This window comes from Haematobia irritans, chromosome 3 (assembly GCF_050003625.1).
Source record: "Haematobia irritans isolate KBUSLIRL chromosome 3, ASM5000362v1, whole genome shotgun sequence".
Lineage (NCBI taxonomy): Eukaryota > Metazoa > Arthropoda > Insecta > Diptera > Muscidae > Haematobia > Haematobia irritans.
In genome coordinates, this window is record NC_134399.1 from 77739116 (window position 1) to 77759148 (window position 20033).

The 20033-nt window shown below is 33.5% G+C and overlaps 1 protein-coding gene across 1 annotated transcript in view; it reads right to left on the bottom strand.

Moving 5' to 3' along the window:
- Nucleotides 1-18081: 18081 nt before the first annotated feature.
- LOC142231002 (uncharacterized) overlaps nt 18082-20033 on the bottom strand; it is a 38294-nt gene continuing 36342 nt past the window's right edge. Inside the window, exon 5 of the mRNA XM_075301620.1 lies at nt 18082-18180. Within this exon, the coding sequence (XP_075157735.1) occupies nt 18082-18180 (99 nt within the window). The remainder of the gene's footprint in view (nt 18181-20033) is intronic.

Consider the following 20033-nt stretch of genomic DNA (forward strand, 5'->3'; position numbering starts at 1 on the left):
TAAAAAGGTTTCGATTTTCCAGCAAGTTAATTAAGCTGAGACTACAGTAGAATTTTTCTAAACTAAATGCTAGCTGATTTTTGACAAAAATCTACGTATATAAGAATATATTTTTTATGATCTCTATAATTATATCGCAGAGCTATAAAAAAATATCTAATTCCGTTTTATAGAAACCTATAATGAAATGGGTAGCTCATTACTTTTGTTCTTCACTCACAACATTTAAATATTCGAGAGAATGGAATTAGAGAATCAACGCAATACATATGGCGACATAGCAGATTCTCTCCCTGGTTAAAAATCTCTTATCTCTTACACGCACACCATTATGCAGATTTGCCCCTTTACGGCATCACTTCGTAACATCGTTACATCGTTTTATCATTACTTTAAATGTTTTACTTTAACGTCACAAGCATTATCATCGTTATGGTTATGACTTTGAGTAAATGCAAATTACAAATGAAAATGTGAATATGAAAATGTTCAACATTACAACGGATTATAATACCCTGCGTCGCCGTAAAGTGCCAGGAAATACACCAATTTGCACTAATTTGAGAATGGCTGGAAGAAGCCACGGTAATTCGCAGTAATCATTGGTGACGGAAATACGGAGGCTTTGAAGATTATTTTGCAAATAAAAATCGTGCTGTTAAATTAACAAGATTTTTAATCTGTATCGAAGATAAAGGGTCGAACATGAGTGAAATAGTCAAGTACACTTGAAAGCACAGAAACAAGATCTAAGTATGCTTGAACAAGGTATTTTTAAATATATCAGTTTTGTCTCGTACCCGAATGAAATAGTGACAATGGACGATTTGCCAAATGAACGACTGCTACTAATTCCATAGTTCCGCAGATGATTTTTATACCCTCCACCATAGGAAGGGGGTATATTAACATTGTCATTCCGTTTGTAACACATCGAAATATTGCTCTAAGACCCCATAAAGTATATATGTATATATTGTGGGTCGTGGTGAAATTCTGAGTCGATTTGAGCATGTCCGTCCGTCTGTTGAAATCACTTCCGAACGAAACAAGCTATCGAATTGAAACTTGGCACAAGTAGTTGTTTTTGATGTAGGTCGGATGGTATTGCAGATGGGCCATATCGGTCCATAATTACATATAGCCCCCATATAAACCGATCCCCCGATTTGGCTTGCCGAGCCTCTAAGAGAAGCAAATTTCATGCGATCCGGCTGAAATTTGGTACATGATGTTGGTATATGGTCTCTAACAACCATGTAAAAATTGGTCCACATCGGTCCATAATTATATATAGCCCCCATATAAACCGATCCCCAGATTTGTCCTCCGGAGCCTCTTGGAGGAGCAAAATTCATCCGATCCGGTCGAAATTTGGAACATGGTGTTAGAATGTGGTCTCTAACAAACACGCAAGAATTGGTCCATATCGGTCCATAATTATATATAGCCCCCATATAAACCGTTCCCCAGATTTGATCTCCGGAGCCTCTTGGAGGAGCAAAATTCATCCGATCCGGTTTAAATTTGCAACGTGGTGTTAGTATAAGGCCGCTAATAACTATGCCAAAATTGGTCCATATCGGTCTATAGTTATATATAGCCGATCCCCAATCACACAAAAATTGGTCCATATTTTATTTCTATAGAAACCTTAAACTTAATTATATGCGTATTTAATCGGCCTTTTTATACCCTGCGCCACACTGTGGGACAGGGTATTATAAGCTAGTGCATATGTTTTAGTTTATAATATACCACGTATGGACTATGTGGTATATACTACGGTGTAAGGAAGTTTACCTTGCCATCGGCTTCAGTAGAAGTTTCTACGCAATCCATGGTGGAGGGTACATAAGCTTCGGCTTGGCCGAACTTAGGGCCGTATATACTTATTTTTTGCTGGGGGCTTTACTAAAACATGGACCGATACGCTCAACTTTCAGCACATTTCTTAAAATATCTTTAGCTTTCCAATTTCAGATTGGGTAAAAATTGCGGCTTTAAGAAGCCCAAAACCCCAAATCAGTTGGTCGTTTTATATGGAGGCTATATCAAAACTTGGACAAATATAGATAAACAGATAAACAAACGGACATGATTAAATCGTCTTGGAATTTCTCCCTGATCAAAAATGTGTATACTTTATATAGTCGGAAATCGATATTTTGATGTTTTACAAACGGAATGACAAACTTATTTTACCCCCATCACCATTCTATGGTGGTGGGTATGAAAATCATATGGTTATCCCGGTTATGTCTCAGTACTAAAGGCAAAGCCCAAAATCCATGGATAGAAGCTTATGTTGGGTATTCGGTGGGGCCAGCTGGGTGTAGTGTACTATGAGCTGCTATAACCTAGCTTTGTATTTCGATACAATTGATGAGATGACGCCAAGCATTTCATGATAAACCGCCACAGTATTTGGAAAGGAACGGTAAGGTGATAACGCTCGGATGCATGTTGCAAAACACGTAAAAACTTATTTGAAAACTCTCAAATGGGAAGTCTTACCCCATTCATCGTGTAGTGCAGACATTGCTCCTCTGATTAGGGATGATAAATGATGTTGTCGAAAGAGTACTAAAAGTGTACTTTTAGAAGCCAAACGGTGCTAAAATTACATAATATCAAATTTAAAGACTATTGTAAAAGTATATGTATATTTAAATCAAGACCGATTTGAACAATTTCTTTCAAAAAAAAAAATCTTATTTATTTTATTTTTATACCCTGACCCACTAGGGGGTGAGTCGATCTAGCGCTTGGTGTCCGTCCGTCCGTGTGTCCATGTATTTGTTGTTCTCAGGATTCCGGTCGCAATTATTAACCGATTTTGACGAAATTTGGTACAGGATGCTTTTTTGGTACAAGGACGAACGCTATTGTATTTGGAAGAAATCGAATCAAATTTAGATATAGCTCCCATATATATTAGAGGTGTGCACGTGACACGATATTGTCGTGAATCATGAAAAATTTCCTGATTCACGCGTGAGTCGTGAATCACGCGTGAGTCGTGAATCATGCTGATGGCAAGGACGTGAGTATGCGTGAGCGTGATTAACAAACCAACAGTCGTGCGTGAGCGTGAGTCACGAAAATAATTTCTTCGTGAGTGTGCGTGAGTAACGAATTTCGGAAAAATACGCTGACGAAAAAAAATCCCGCTCACTGACATAAAACGCTTACGAGATGAATTCATTTACAATTTTAGTGATACCTGGGATGTTAAGAGTTTAATAACACTCTCGATTTTAATCATGCTCATGTTTTCAAACACGTCCCTATGGTAAATTAGTCATAAAATTATTCGTGAGTCATTACATTTTTCGTTAGTCACGATATTTTTCGTGATTTCGTGCATGATTGTGCGTGAGTACAAATTTTCTTTTCGTGAGTGTGCGTGAGCGTGAGTCCTACCAAACAATATCGTACGTGAGTAAGATTTTTCCATCGTGAGCGTGCGTGAGCGTGAGAAAAATATTACTCACGTGAACACCTCTAATATACATGTATCGCCCGATTTCGACAAATCGGGTTACGTTGTGCTTTTTTACTAACCGATTACCGTCAAATTTGGCACAAAGTAATCTTTTTCATCACCCTTCAAGTATGCAAAATTTCATCGAAATCGGTTCAGATTTAGATACAGCTCCAATATAAATATATATATATATCGCCCGATTTTCCAAAATTTGGCCATAACACCCTTATTTATTACCCGATATTACTCAAATTTAGCAAAAGGTAAATATTTGTGGTATCAACCAAACATGTAAAATATCATTCAAATCGGTTCAGATTTAGATATAGCTCCCATATATATGTATCGCCCGATCTTCACAAATCTGACCATAAAACCATTATTTATTACTCGATCTTACTCAAATTTAGCAAAAGGTAACCTTCGGTGGTATCAACCAAACCTATAAAATATCATCTAAATCGGTTCAGAATTATATATTGCTCCCATATATATGTACCGCCCGATTTTCAAATTTGCCCTAATAAAAATATATTTTACTAAAGTAGCCTTAATTATTACCCTATCTTACTAAAATTTAGCACAAGCTAACCTTCTATTGCATCAATCAAATCCGCCAAATACGAGTATTATAAAAACCGGTTCAGATTTAGATATAGCCTCCACATATATGTTATCGCCCAATTGTCAAAAATTTCCCCTAATAACCATATTTGTTTTTACCATAATAGCCTTATTTATTAACCGATCTTACTCAAATTTAGCACAAGGTAACCTTCTGTGGTATCAATCAAACTTGCCAAATATTATGAAAATTGGTTCAAATTTGGACATAGCTCCCATATATATGAATTGCTCGATTTTCCCAAAGTTTGCCATAATACTCTTATTTATTAACCAACGTTATTTAATTTAAAATTGTAATGTAATTTTGATCGTTTAGATCGTATTTAGCTATACATGTAGCTTGTACATAAATGTTTTGGCCGATTTGCACAAATCTGGATTTATTACCCAAACTAATTGAGCGATTTCCTTTTTTATACCCTAAATCACATAGTGGTTAAGGTATAATAACTTTGATCTGCCAAAAAATGTGCCTACCAGAAATATTGATTTTAGACCCCATAAAATATATACCAATCGACTCAGAATCACCTCCTGAGTCGATCTAGAGCTTGGTGTCCGTCCGTCTGTCCATGTATTTGTTGTTCGCAGTATTCCGGTCGCAATTATTAACCGATTTTGATGAAATTTGGTACAGAGTGTTGTGTGGGCACAAGAACAAACTATATTGAATTCATCGAAATCGGATCAAATTTAGATATAGCTCCCATCTATATGTATCGCCCGATTTCGACAAATGGGGTCACGTTGTACTTTATTATTAACCGATCGTCTTCAAATTTGGCACAAAGTAATATTTTTCATCACTCTTCAATTCCACAAAATTTAATCGAAATCGGTTCAGATTTAGCGATAGCTCCCATTTATATGTATCGCCCGATTTTGCCAAATTTGGCCGTAAAACTCTTATTTATCAACCGATTGTACTCAAATTAGGCTAAATGTAATCTTCTGTAGCACTAACTGTATGTGCAAAGTTTCATCGAAATCAGTTCAGATTTGGATATAGCTCCCATATATATGTATCGCCCGATTTTGCCGAATTTGGCCCTAATAACCTTATTTTTTTCCATAGAGGTCTCATCTATTAACTGATCGTACTCAAATTTTGCACAAGGTAACCGTCTGTGATATTAATCATACCTGCAAAATATTATACAAATTGGTCCAGATTAAGATATAGCTCCCATATATATGCATCGTTCGATCTTCCCAAATTTGGCCATAAAACTCTTATTTATTAACCAATGTTACTCAAATTTCAAATGTTGATGTACTAGCCGATCGTGCTTATACGTACTTGTAGCTCTTACATAAGAATATTGCTCGATTTTTACAAATTTGTATTTATAACCCACACTAATTTAACGATTTTCTCTTTTTATACCCTAAACCACATAGTGGTCAGGGTATAATAAGTTTGATCGGCCAAAAAATGTGCCTACCAGAAATATTGATTTTAGACCCCATAAAATATATACCGATCGACTCAGAATCACCCCCTGAGTCGATCTAGCGCTTAGTGTCCGCCCGTCTGTCCATGTATTTGTTGTTCACAGGATTCCGGTCGCAATTATTAACCGATTTTGATGAAATTTGGTACAGGGAGTTTTTTGGGCACAAGGACGAACGCTATTGAATTTGGAAGAAATCGGATCAAATTTAAATATAGCTCCCGTATATATGTATCGCCCGATTTCGACAAATGGGGTCAAGTTGCGCTTTTTGCAAACGGATCGTCACCAAATTTGGCAAAAGCTAATTTTTTCCATCGCCCTTCAAGTCTGCAAAATTTCATCCAAATCGCTTCAGATTTAGATATAGCTCTCATATATATGTATAGCCCGATTTTCCCCAATTGGGCCATAGAACCCTTATTTATTAACCGATCTTACTAAAAGTTGGCTAGATCCAGTCCTCTATAGTACTAACTAAATGTGCAAAATTTCATCGAAATCGGTTCAGATGTAGATATAGCTCCCATATATGTATCACCCGATTTTGAAAAATTCGCCCTTATAACCTTATGTTTGACCATACAGGCCTCTTTTCGTAACTGATCTTAGTCAAATCTTGCACAAGGTAACCTTTTGTGGTATTAATCAAACCCGCAAAATATTATGCAAATTGGTTCAGATTTAGATATAGCTTCCATATATATGCATCGCTCGATTTTCCCAAATTTGGCCATAGTACTCTTATTTATTAACCAATGTTGCTCAAATTTTGATATACTAGCGATCGTACTTATACGTACTTGTAGCTGTTACATAAGAATATTGCTCGATTTTTACAAATTTGTATTTATTACCCACACTAATTTAACGATTTTCTCTTTTTTAATAATGGGCTCACTACTAGTGGCATACTAACTCCGTAGGCGCAATATCAACACAGCCAGTGTTGCTAGAAGTAGGGGAAATCAAAATTGTCAAAATTGTATTTCTATAGAAATTTTTTTCAAAATATTATTTCTATAAAAAATTTTCTCAAAATTTTATTTCTGTGGAATTTTTTCTCAAAATTTTATTTCTATAGAATTTATTGTCAAAATTTTATTTCTATAGAAAAATTTCTCACAAAAATTTGTTTATAGAAACTTTTTCCAAAATTTTATTTTTATAAAGATTTAACAAAAAAGATTACTAATTTGGGTAGAGTTCTGCCAACTGTGGCAACCGTGGTCGTAATACAAATTTATATTCTATGTTATATACGTTGCATAATAAAGTACTTAGAACCATTTTTGTTTGGAAATTTTTTTTTAAATTTAACGAAAAATATAGTAGGGAAAATTGTTTGGGAATGTAGGGAACTTTTTTCGTCCTTGTAGGGTAAACCGAACATTTTCCCTGGCAACATTGACTATTTTCTTAAATATGTAACTTCGGTTTATCTCCCAGACCCATATGTTACCCCACAAATGCTTATGATTACTAATTCTGTAATGGTGGTTTAGTATGATATAGTCGGCCCCGCCCGACTTTCTACTTTACTTACTTGTTTTAATAATGTACTCAATATTACTGTCATACTAACTCTGTAGGTGCAAAATCAACTATAGCTCCTAATATAGGACATTTCTACTCAGATTGTGACAAGACTACCATAAACATGTACTTCTTTATGTTCCTAAATATGAAAATGGGTGATAAACCCCCAAACCTATACCATATATCTATACCACAAACAATGTCTACTAATTCAGTAGGGATGGTTTAGGGTATGATATAGTCGGCCCCGCCCGACTTTCTACTTTACTCACTTGTTTTCCTATATATTTATTTCTTCAATGTCCGTTACTTACAATTTATACACTGAAAAAAAATTGTCGTGAGGCCAAAGATTTCATGGCCTCAAAATACGAATGCAAATTTTACTTTGCAGAAAAGACGCATTTTTCTAATATAAAGTTTTTTTCCTTGTCCAAAGGCCGATCAACTTTTTGATGAAGTCGTATTGTCCTTATAATTAAGTGATTTGACTTAAAAATTGGTATCATAACATGAAAGAAAAAACTTTTGGGATAAAGTCAACCTGACTTTAATAATTCATAAAAATTTTTTAAAATTAATGAATAATGTCTTTAAATTTGTTGTCTTTTTGCATCTTGACTACAAAGCAAAAAATCGTTCAAAAATAGGACATGTTTTCCAACACTTTATTTTAAAGACGTTTTTATACCCTCCACCATAGGATGGGGGGTATATTAACTTTGTCATTCCGTTTGTAACACATCGAAATATTGCTCTAAGACCCCATAAAGTATATATATTCTGGGTCGTGGTGAAATTCTGAGTCGATTTGAGCATGTCCGTCCGTCCGTCCGTCTGTTGAAATCACGCTAACTTCCGAACGAAACAAGCTATCGACTTGAAACTTGGCACAAGTAGTTGTTATTGATGTAGGTCGGATGGTATTGCAAATGGGCCATATCGGTCCACTTTTACGTATAGCCCCCATATAAACGGACCCCCAAATTTGGCTTGCGAGGCCTCTAAGAGAAGCAAATTTTATCCGATCCGGCTGAAATTTGGTACATGGTTAGTATATGGTTTCTAACAACCATGCAAAAATTGGTCCATATCGGTCCATAATTATATATAGCCCCCATATAAACCTATTCCCCGATTTGGCTTGCGAGGCCTCTAAGAGAAGGAAATTTCATCCGATCCGGCTGAAATCTGTTACATGGTGTCAGTATACGGTCTCTAACAACCATGCAAAAATTGGTTGACATCGGTCCATAATTATATATAGCCCCCATATAAACCGATCCCCCGATTTGGCTTGCAAGGCCTCTAAGAGAATCAAACTTCATCCGATCCGGTACATAGTGTTAGTATATGGTCTCTAACAACCACGCAAAAATTGGTCCACATCGGTCCATAATTACATATAGCCCCCATATAAACCGATCTCCAGATTTAACCTCCAGAGCCCCTTGGAAGAGCAAAATTCTTCCCATTCGGTTGAAATTTGGTACGTTATGTTAGTATATGGTATCCAACGACCATGCAGGAATTGGTTCCTATCAGCCCATAATTATATATAGCTCCCATATAAACCGATCCCCAGATTTGACCTCCGGTGCCTTTAGGAGAAGCAAAATTCATCCGATCTGCTTGAAATTTGGTACGTGGTCATCGTATATGATATTTAACAACCATGCCAAAAGTGGTCCATATCAGTCCATAATCATATATTGCCCCATATAAACCGATCCCGAGATTTGGTTTTGGAGCCTCTTGGAGGAGCAAATTTCATCCGAGTTAGTTGAAATTTGGTACATTGTTCTAGTATATGGTCGTTAACAACTATGCCATATAGGTCTATAGTAATTATTTGTAGACTTAACTATACATAACTTTTTTGTCTAATATATACCACGTATGGACTAACTCACAATTTAGAAAATGATGTTAAGAAGTTTTAAGATACCACAACCCAAGTATTTCGATTGTGGATGACAGTCTTTCGTAGAAGTTTCTACGCAATCCATGGTGGAGGGTACATAAGATTCGGCCTGGCCGAACTTATGGCCGTATACACTTGTTTTACTTGAATCATAGCATAATTTCTACTGAAATTTTTAAAGGACTTTCATAGCATATGAAGAAAAAATGCTGAAAAACGATAAATTAAAATTTGCTTCCCAGAATCAAGTACACAAATCCCAAATTTAAAAGAGAATTGTGTCTTAAAAGTACCCTTACTTGTATTCTCCGTTTCTTTGGCTCGGAATCAATATCAAAATTGTTAGTGTAAAGACAAAATCTTTGGAACAGGGGATGTCTTTTTTTTTCAGTGTAGAGTTGAGTTGATATCTGAGAAACGTTCACATTTAGAGCAGAATAACTCTATATAGAGTAATTGTGATGGAAAAGTGCCAAATGGCTCGAAGTCGTGCCACGGTGCTTTTGGCAGTCGAAATGTATCAAAAAAGCACAAACGTGACAACTTTATCAACCCTGTTTGTGATTAACAATTTCGTTCTTACGAGGAAACCAAACACGACGAGTCGTTTCTAACTAGCGAATAGTGATCGACCAGTGTGTTGCAATTTTTTTTTTCGATATAAATTCTCAAAAAGTCCCGCGTTTTCATTTAATTTGCGCTCCCAATGTGAATTTAAAATATAGCAGATCTTAACAAATACAACCCTTGGTGAATGGCTTAAAGAATTCAGAGCATACTAGTTCACAATACCACTGTACAATTTATGGTATTTTTTCTAATTTTTTTTTTATATATATTAGACAACGACATTTCATACCAAAAGTAGGCAAAACTAATGACCACCCTAATAGTATATCAGCTGTATAGGCTTTCGGTTAAATTAATAATAATTCCCTCCTATTAACAATGAGTAGCATCATCTGACTAACCCTTTTTTAGGAATATGTTCCTAACACAACATATAACACCGAAAGACACTCCTCTTCACTTTGATAATCCCAATTTCCATTGACTAACAAAAATTGGGTATTTATATGAAATCCATATGGATAAATGTAACAAACAACAGGATCAAGCTGTCAAAGAGTGATGTAGAGAAGAATATAAACAGCACACATTTGAGGCGTTTCCATTCATTTCCATTTACAAAATGATTTTCCTGTGTTCCGATACGGAAATGTCCATGACATCACTGGCTGAAGTGACTTAGCACATGTTTCTGTGTGTGTGTGTGCGAGTGTGTTTGTGTCTGACTGGCTTACAAATGTTTATGTTTGATGTTGGTAAGCTGTGGGATGTTAATGCGCTGGTTAAGTAGATTCCTTTGGAAAAGGATGAAGTAATTAAAAAAAATTAATTCACTTTAATCCAGTACTACGGAGAAATGTAACTATGGGCAAACATCCACCACAATCACATATGGTATAGAGAATCGAAAGGATTACATTGAATTCAAAATGGAAATTTGATTTTGGAATTTCATGTACGGCTTTTTTATTTATACCACAACTTTTTTCACGTCATTCAGGATATGACCCTCGCGATCTTTTGTAATGCGTTTGGTATTAGCTATATCGCCCACCTTCGATTATGAAATCGTGGATTCTTTGACGCTTTATTTTATGCTGTACCCGATTTCGAGGAGAAATCTGATCACATTAGTTTGCTCTTCGAATATGATCGTGATAGCCATGTTTCTTCTCTTCGTGTAAATATTATTTTTATACACTCAGAGAACGAATATGATCACCTCAAACATGTTTTAAGAGCAAAATGTTATTTTTGGGTGGTGACCATGTAACATGGTTTTCGCAACCATGTTATTTTCTCGGATATCATGTATCTGATTTCGGCAAGCAGGTTATATTTGACGATAAAATAACATTTTCGTGACAAACATGTTACATGGTCACCATACAAAAATAACATTTTGCTACGACTTATTTTGAGGATTTAGCGTTTTTGGTTTAAAGTTTTTTTTTTTTTTGGAATTAAGAAAACATTTTATACATTGAAGTATCCGTTATAATATGGATTTTTAAACTGACAATTTTTTTTACGTAAGCGCTTTTTTTAATAAACCGCGAAAAGAGAATGAAAATTTGATAAATGAGATCTGTATCCTAAGTCTAATTTTATTGGTCCTAGATTTAAAGTTAGATAGGTCGCTAAAATATTTCTTTATTTTAAAGAAGCCGCATCCTTGGCTCGGATCCTTACCAAAATTCTTAGGCGAAGGTCAAAATCTTTGGATCCAAGTAAACTGTTTCCATCATTTTAAAACTGTTTGAACTTGAAACAGCATAATTTCAATATGAAGTCGACCATGCATTTGTTAATTTAAGTTGTCGTTAACACATTTTTGAAGGATTTTGACAGAACATGAAGAAAAAAGCTGAAAAACAAGTATATACAGCAGTAAGTTCGACCGGGCCGAATCTTAAATACCCACCAGCATGAACCAAATATTAGGGTTTCCTTTGAAATTTCAGGAGGACTTGAGGACACTTCCCGAAGATACATTTAAAGATTTCACCTATGAGGACTATATCCGATTCTGGATTTATAAGAACCATTTTTGTTTGAGTTTTAGAGGAATCATTAACATCTCTTGTAAGTGTGCAAGAAAATTATAAAATAACGTCTTGATTTGAAATCTTAAATCTGTAGGTTTTCACCCGTGTAGTAACATCTGGAAATTTTACATTGAGTTTCAAGCAATTTTCATGGTCAGTGCGCCTTCTATACCCTCAAGAAGTGAAGTCGGTCTATATGGAGACATTACCAAATGGACCGATAAAAACTTAATCCGATACACGTTTTTGTGAGGCTAAAATACCAGAATATTTACAATTTCAGGCAAATCGGATAAAAATTACGGCTTCTAGAAACCCAAGGAGTTAAATCGAGAGATCGTTCTTATGGGGGCTATACTAAAATATGGACGAATATGGAAAACGGTGAGTTTTCGGCACACCTCTTTATGGCCCGAAAATACCTCTAGATTTCCAATTTCAGGCAAATTGGATAAAAAATTCGGATTCTAGAAGCCCAAGAAGCAAAATCGGGATATCGGTGTATATGGGGGCTATACCAAAACATGGACCGATACTCACCATTTGTGGCACACCTCTTTATGGTCCTAAAATACCTATAAATTTCCAATTTCAGGCAAATTGTATATAAGCTACGGATTCTATAAACCCAAGATGTAAAATCGGGAGATCGGTCTATATGGGGGCTATACCAAAACATGGAACGGTACGGACCATTTTCGGCACACTTTTTGATGGTCCTCAAGTACACATAGATTTTAAATTTCAGGCAAATTGGATAAAAACTACGGTTTCTATAAGCCCAAGACCTCAAATCGGGAGATCGGTTTATATGGGCACCATACCAAAACATGGACCGATATAGTCAATCTTCGAACTTAACCTGCCTGCAGACAAAGACAAGTTCGGGCAAAATTTCAGCTCGATTGCTTCATTATTGAAGACTGTAGCGTGATTACAACAGACAGACAGACAGACAGACGGACATCGTTATATCGTCTTAGAATTTCTCCCTGATCAAGAATATATATACTTTATATAGTCGGAAATCGTTATTTCGATGTGTTACAAATGGAATGACAAACTTATTATACCCCCGTCACCATTCTATGGTGGTGGGTATAAAAACAAGTAAATTAAAATTTTGTTCTTAGAATCTTGTACGCAAAACTTTAATTTAATAGAGAATTGTGTCTTAACCCTTTAACTACTGTTGTCCATCTAGGAGGACAATCGAAAACGACACCAAACTCTATTCCCAGTTAGTTTTGATTTATTTCTCGATGTTATTTTAATGTAGTGGCATTTTTATACTGTATGTCTCTACACTGAAAAAAAAGCATACTCGTTTTCAAAGATTTTGTCTTTACTTTAAAAAATTTGGTATTGATTCCGAGCCAAAGAAGCGGAGAATACAAGTAAGGATACTTTTAAGACACAATTCTCTTTTAAATTTAGGTTTTGTGTACTTGCTTCTAGGAAGCAAATTTTAATTTTTTTGCTTTCTCAGCTTTTTTTCTTCATATGCTATGAAAGTCCTTTAAAAACGAGTTCACGGCAACTTTATTTTCCAAATTAGGACTCGACTTCCAGTAGAAATTATGCTATGTTTGAAGTAAAAAACTTCTTTAAAATAAAGTTTTGAAAAACATGTCCTATATTTGAATGATTTTTTGCTTTGTAGTCAAGATGCAAAAAGACAACAAATTTAAAGACAATTTCATTAAATTTAAAGAATTTTTCTGAATTATTAAAGTCAAGTTGACCTTAGCCTATAAATTTTTTCTTTCATGTTAAGATACCCATTTTTAAGTCAAATCACTTAATTATAAGGACAATACGACTTCATTGAAAAGTTTATCGACTTTTGGACAAGGGAAATAACTTTATTTTAGAGAAATGCGTCTTCTATGCTAAGCAAAATTTGTATTCGTATTTTAAAGACATGAAATCTTTGACCTCACGACAATATTTTTTTCAGTGTAGTAAATGGATATTCGTACAAGAACTATAGGCGATATTTTTCCGGATTCTTTTTTGTATTTTCTAGTACACTTCGAAAGATATTATATGTTTGTTTTTGTAAGGCCATTTGGTCACAATTCAAGAACAAACTCATATACACTGAAAAAAATATTGTCGTGAGGTCAAAGATTTCATGTCTTTAAAATACGAATACAAGTTTTGCTTAGCAAAGAAGACGCATTTCTCTAAAATAAAGTTATTTTCCTTGTCCAAAAGTCGATAAACTTTTCAATGAAGTCGTATAGTCCTCATAATTAAGTGATTTGACTTAAAAATGGATATCTTAACATGAAAGAAACAATTTATAGGCTAAGGTCAACTTGACTTTAATAATTCAGAAAAATTCTTTAAATTTAATGAAATTGTCTTTAAATTTGTTGTCTTTTTGCATCTTGACTACAAAGCAAAAATCGTTCAAATATAGGAGATGTTTTTCAAAACTTTATTTTAAAGAAGTTTTTTACTTCAAACATAGCATAATTTCTACTGGAAGTCGAGTCCTAATTTGGAAAATAAAGTTGCCGTTAACTCGTTTTTAAAGGACTTTGATAGCATATGAAGAAAAAAAGCTGAGAAAGCGAAATATTAAAATTTGCTTCCTAGAAGCAAGTACACAAAACCTAAATTTAAAAGAGAATTGTGTCTTAAAAGTATCCTTACTTGTATTCTCCGCTTCTTTGGCTCGGAATCAATACCAAATTTTTTAAAGTAAAGACAAAATCTTTGGTACCGAGTATGCTTTTTTTCAGTGTAGCTCTTGAATTAATTGAGGTATTTGAGTATTTAAAATTTTTGTTCTACATGCTGTTAGTACAAGTGAAAACAGAAGAAAAAGTAAAGTTTTTAACATTAGGTTTATTTCGGTAGTAAAAGGGTTAAAGTTATGCTTACTTCAATTCTCAGTTTGGCTCAGAATCAATAACTAAATCATTAGGGTAGAGAAAAAATCTTTGGAACCGGACTTGCTTGTTTTCAGTGTATATGTCAAAAATAACAAACTAAAAATATGTACAACTAAAAAAAATATATATTGTAGAAAAGTATTTGATAGCATTTCCAGAAGTAATTATAAGGTGTCATATTACGATCATACACAGAAAACAAAAGTAGTAGTTGTTATTGATGTAGGTCAGATGGTATTGCAAATGGGCCATATCGGACGACTTTTACGTATAGCCCCCATATAAACCGACCCCCAGATTTGGAGGAGCAAAATTCATCCGATCCACTTGAAATTTGGTATGTGGTGTAAGTATATGGTCTATAACAACCATGCAAAAATTGGTGCACATCGGTCCATAATTATATGTAGCCCACATATAAACCGATCCCCAGATTTGACCTCCGGAGCCTCTTAGAGGAGCAAAATTCTTCCGATGTAGTAGAAATTTGGTACGTGGTGTCAGTATATGGTCTCTAATAACCAAGCAAAAATTGGTCCATATAGGTCCATTATTATATATAGCCCCCATATAAACCGATCCCCACATTTGACCTCCGGAGCCTCTTGGAGAAGCAAAATTCATCCGATCCGGTTGAAATTTGGTACGTGGTGTTAGTATATGATCTCTAATAACCATGCAAAAATTGGTTTATGTCGGTCCATAATTATATAGACCCCATATAAACCGATCCCCAGATTTGTACTCCGGAGCCTCTTGGAAGAGCAAATTTAATCCGATCCGGTTGAAAGTTAGTACATAGTGTTAGTATATGGTATCTAACAACCATGCAAAAATTGGTCCATATCGGTCCATAATTATATAAAGCCCCCATATAAACCGATCCCCAGATTTGACCTCCGGAGCCTCTTGGAGAAGCAAAATTCATCCGATCCGGTTTAAATTTGGTACGTGGTGTTAGTATATGATCTCTAATAACCATGCAAAAATTGGTTCATGTCGGTCCATAATTATATAGACCCCATATAAACCGATCCCCAGATTTGAACTCCGGAGCCTCTTGGAAGAGCAAATTTAATCCGATCCGGTTGAAAGTTAGTACATAGTGTTAGTATATGGTATCTAACAACCATGAAAAAATTGGTCCATATCGGTCCATAATTATATAAAGCCCCCATATAAATTGATCCCCAGATTTGACCTCCGGAACCTCTTGGAGGAGCAAAATTCATCCGATTCGGTTGAACTTTGGTACAGCCATGCAAAAATTGGCCCATATAGGTCTATAGTTATATATAGCCAATGGCCAATCACACAAAAATTGGTCCATATCGCCAAAAATAATCTACCAAAATTTTATTTATATACAAAATTTTGTCAAAATTTTATTACTATTGAAAGTTCTGTCAAAATTTTATTACTATAGAAAGTTTTGTCAAAATTTTATTTCTGTAGAAAATTTTGTCAAAATTTTATTTCTATAGAAAATTTGTCAAAATTTTATTAAATTTTTTGAACTCAACGTGGGTATAATGTTCAATGACCGTATACATAAATTCAATATGAACTAACGCAAAAGAAAATTTGTATACTTTTATCACCAAAAAATTTCGTTTGTTACAAAGTTTTTATTTTTTCAATAAAAAAAAGTTATTTTTGAAACAACAACACAGTCCATTTCGTTTATTTCAAACACTGTTCTTTTCTAACTTTAGGCCTTTAATAAGACACATTTTACAGTTCAAACTTTAATATACTACAATGTAATGTTGAACATTTTTTCGGAATCTTCCGAACATATCTGGAATATATGTAAAAAAAAAACTTTGGTCGAAGCAGGGATCGAACCCACGACCCTTGGCATGCAAGTCGGACGTAGCAACCACTGCTCCACGGTGCCAAACTAAATGTTTGTTTCTGTTAACTAAACTTTGTCTATTCGGTTCGTGGGCGGGACAAGCTATGCTATATAAATATAACTTATTTGGATATTTATTATTGATGACCATAACAGGTACATAGCTCAGTGGTTAGTGTGTTGGCTTACAAAGTGCATGGTCTCCGGTTCGATTCTCCGTCCAGGCGAAAGGTTAAAAAAATTTAAAAATTTATAAAATCGTATAATTTTTTCAACATTGTTTGTATTACAGGAAAAGGTGTTAAGAACTAAAAAGCTCGTGGATGTGAGAAGGGAAAATGCAATTAGCAAGAAAACAATGTTTTTTTTTTAGTTTGTCTTTATGAAATTGTTTTTACATCCTGGAAAAGAATAAACGTTTATCACAAAAAGTATATACATTTTTCCAAATACACTTCCTTACAGAGAAAAGCAAATGAGAAACGAACTTTGTTTGTCTAAAATTTCGTTTGGGAGGAAAGAATTATTTTTTTGCGTGTAGTTAAAACGTATACAAGGGCAATACATTTTCCTGGTTTTAACAACGATTTGTGCAAATCTCTAAATGTAGAGTATAATTTAGTGCAATTTCCGCACACGGTAGTTCATTCTTGCTAAAACAGTTTACTTTTTGTTCTGTGTATCACAAAGATTTGAATTGATGTTTCGACGCTTTGTGTTCAATGGCGTTTTCGTTATCGGACCACCCTCGTATTATTTTAACAACACGTATTATTTTGAACAGAATTTGATACGAAATTCAAAATTTTGTTATGAAATTAATTTTCTAGCACAAAATAATTGAACAAAATTTTTAAATATTTTTTCCAAGACCATCTTTTCTCCATTCAAGGTGTCAGCTAAGTAGTAGACAGCATTGGAATCCATGTGTGGTCCTAAAAGCCACTTCCTGTTATCTACAACATTCCCACTGTAGTTTTCAGTATTTTCCTTCATTAGTAGATCACTCAGTGATGGCTTCTATCCCAATTCAGGTGGCTACACAGACTATAGTGACAAGTGGGGTGCGAAAAGGGAATATTAAAAGAATTTTCCTGCCTTTTATAGGTCTTTGTGTGCGCTTTGTAGCTTTTTCATAACACCATCGTCGTCGTCGTCATCATAATCATCATCACCATCGTCAGCGACGTCATTAAGCAAAATCATTGAAAAGATCAGAGTACAAAACCAGCTACATGGACACGCATCCAATTTATCAAAGGCATAAACACAAATTTTTTATAGGCACCATGGCGCCAATGTGGAACAGGTATTTATGAAACGGGAAGGTAAAAAATCGGCCATAAATGATTTTTTATTACATTTATGAGACTGCTAATGGAATTAATAATGCGTCGTTTTTTTTTTTTTTGGTTCCTTTCTTCATCGCTCATTAAACGCCTTAACAAGTCTTAAATGCTCAAATAAAATATATTTAAAATCAATATAATAAAAGTTCCCTGAAATCCTCTAAAGTGTCATTCGCATAAAACCGCAACGTGTAAATTTATCCACAAATTTTTTAGTAGGGGATTTTTTTTTAAACGATGCCTGTTGTGCTTTACCTGTGACAATTTCATGCACTGAAGAGTTTGACTTTGTCGGCGAAATTTTTATGAGCACATCTTAATTGGAAGCTATTGAAGCAACTTTAAGTTGCCCAGCATGATGTATGAATATTTCAACCATGATTTGTATACCATCCAGCATAGTAATTTTCTCATTCTGTTTGTAACGAAAGATAATATTTATTTGTGATATCATACATATAGTCACGGTTACCAGACGATTATCAACGACTACTCAGAATACCGCACCATTACTTTTCAAATATATTTTATTTCCGACTCCAGCATTTTTCATCAGCTCGACTCCGACTCCGGGAAATATAACTAAATCTCATTTTAATACCACTAATTTGTAGTTCTATTGTGGGGGTACCGTAAGTGGATCGATATAAAGTATCGTATTTATTTATGTGTGCACACAAAAGGTCTTAATTTCACATTAGATTCCAATTGAACTCTATATTTCAAATTTAGGGCAATGTTTAATAAATAAAATAGCGATATAAATACCCATCATAATATGAGAAGATACCAACAGTATATGTATTTGTGGACCAAAATTATTGATACTATCTCAAATCCTTCAAATTTGTTGCGAGCTATATAAAGGTTTATATTCCCATATGCATGAATTTGAATCTGAATCGATTTAGACAAAATTGTATATACTTCTACAAAATCTATGTACTTACAATTTAAATCTAACGTTATGGGACGTAACACAATGTTAACAAAAAATAAAAATGCAAGGAAATTCTAAAGTCGGGCGGGCCGATTATAATACACTCTGCACAACTTTGTATTTAGATCTACATTTTGATAAAATCTCAAACCAGACTTCTACACAATCTCAGGCAATATTTGGGAAATATTTATAATTGTTTAGACAATTTCGCAAAAATGCATTTATGATTCATTCATTGAAAAATTTGAAAATTTGAGTCATTTCTACAAGTTTTCGACTTAGCAGTGAGTATCAGTGAGCATACAATTTTGGAAAAATTTTAAGTAAATAAAAATTTGCAAAATTTTATATAGAAATAAAATTTTGCAAAATTTTCTACAGAAACAAAATTTTGACTAAATTTTCTGTAGAAATAAAATTTTGGCAAAATTTTCTATAGAAATCAAATTTTGATCAAAATATATAGAAATAAAATTTTTATAGTAATAAAATTTGGCAAAATTTTTTATAGAAATAAAAGTTTGAAAAAATTATCAATAGAAATACAATTTTAAATAATTTGTGTAGTAAACAAAATTTACTATAGAAAAAAAAAAATTTGCAAAATATTCTATAGAAACAAAATTTTGACTAAATTTACTATAGAAATAAAATTTTGACTAAATTTTATATAAAAAAAATCTATAGTAATAAAATTTTGAATACATTTTTTTATAGCAGTGAGTATCAGTGAGCATCAGTAAGAAAAAAAATTTTGAGAAAATTTGCTATAGAAATAAAATTTGACAATTTTTTCTTATAGAAATAAAATTTTGAAAAATTATCATTAAAAATACAATTTTAGAAAAATTTTTGTGTAGTAACTAAAATTGTGCAAAATATTCTACAGAAACAAAATTTTGACTAAATTTTCTATAGAAATAAAATTTTGACCAAATTTTCTATAGAAATACAATTTTGACCAAATTTTCTAATAAAAAAATCTATTACTATAAAATGTTGGCAAAATTTTCTATAGAAATAAAATTTTGACTTAAATTTTTATAGAAATAAAATTATCAATAGAAATAAAATTTTGAAAAAAAATGTTGTGCAACAAACAAAATTTTGCAAAATTTTCTATAAAAATAAAATTTTGCAAAATATTCTATAGAATCAAAATTTTTACACAATTTTATATAGAAATATATTTTTGACTAAATTTTCTATAGAAAAAAATATTTCTATAGTAATAAAATTTTGAATAAATTTTTTATAGAAATAAAATTTTTTAAAAATATTTTTGAGTGTTGTTGACCTATTTTATGTTTATTCTGATTATTAAT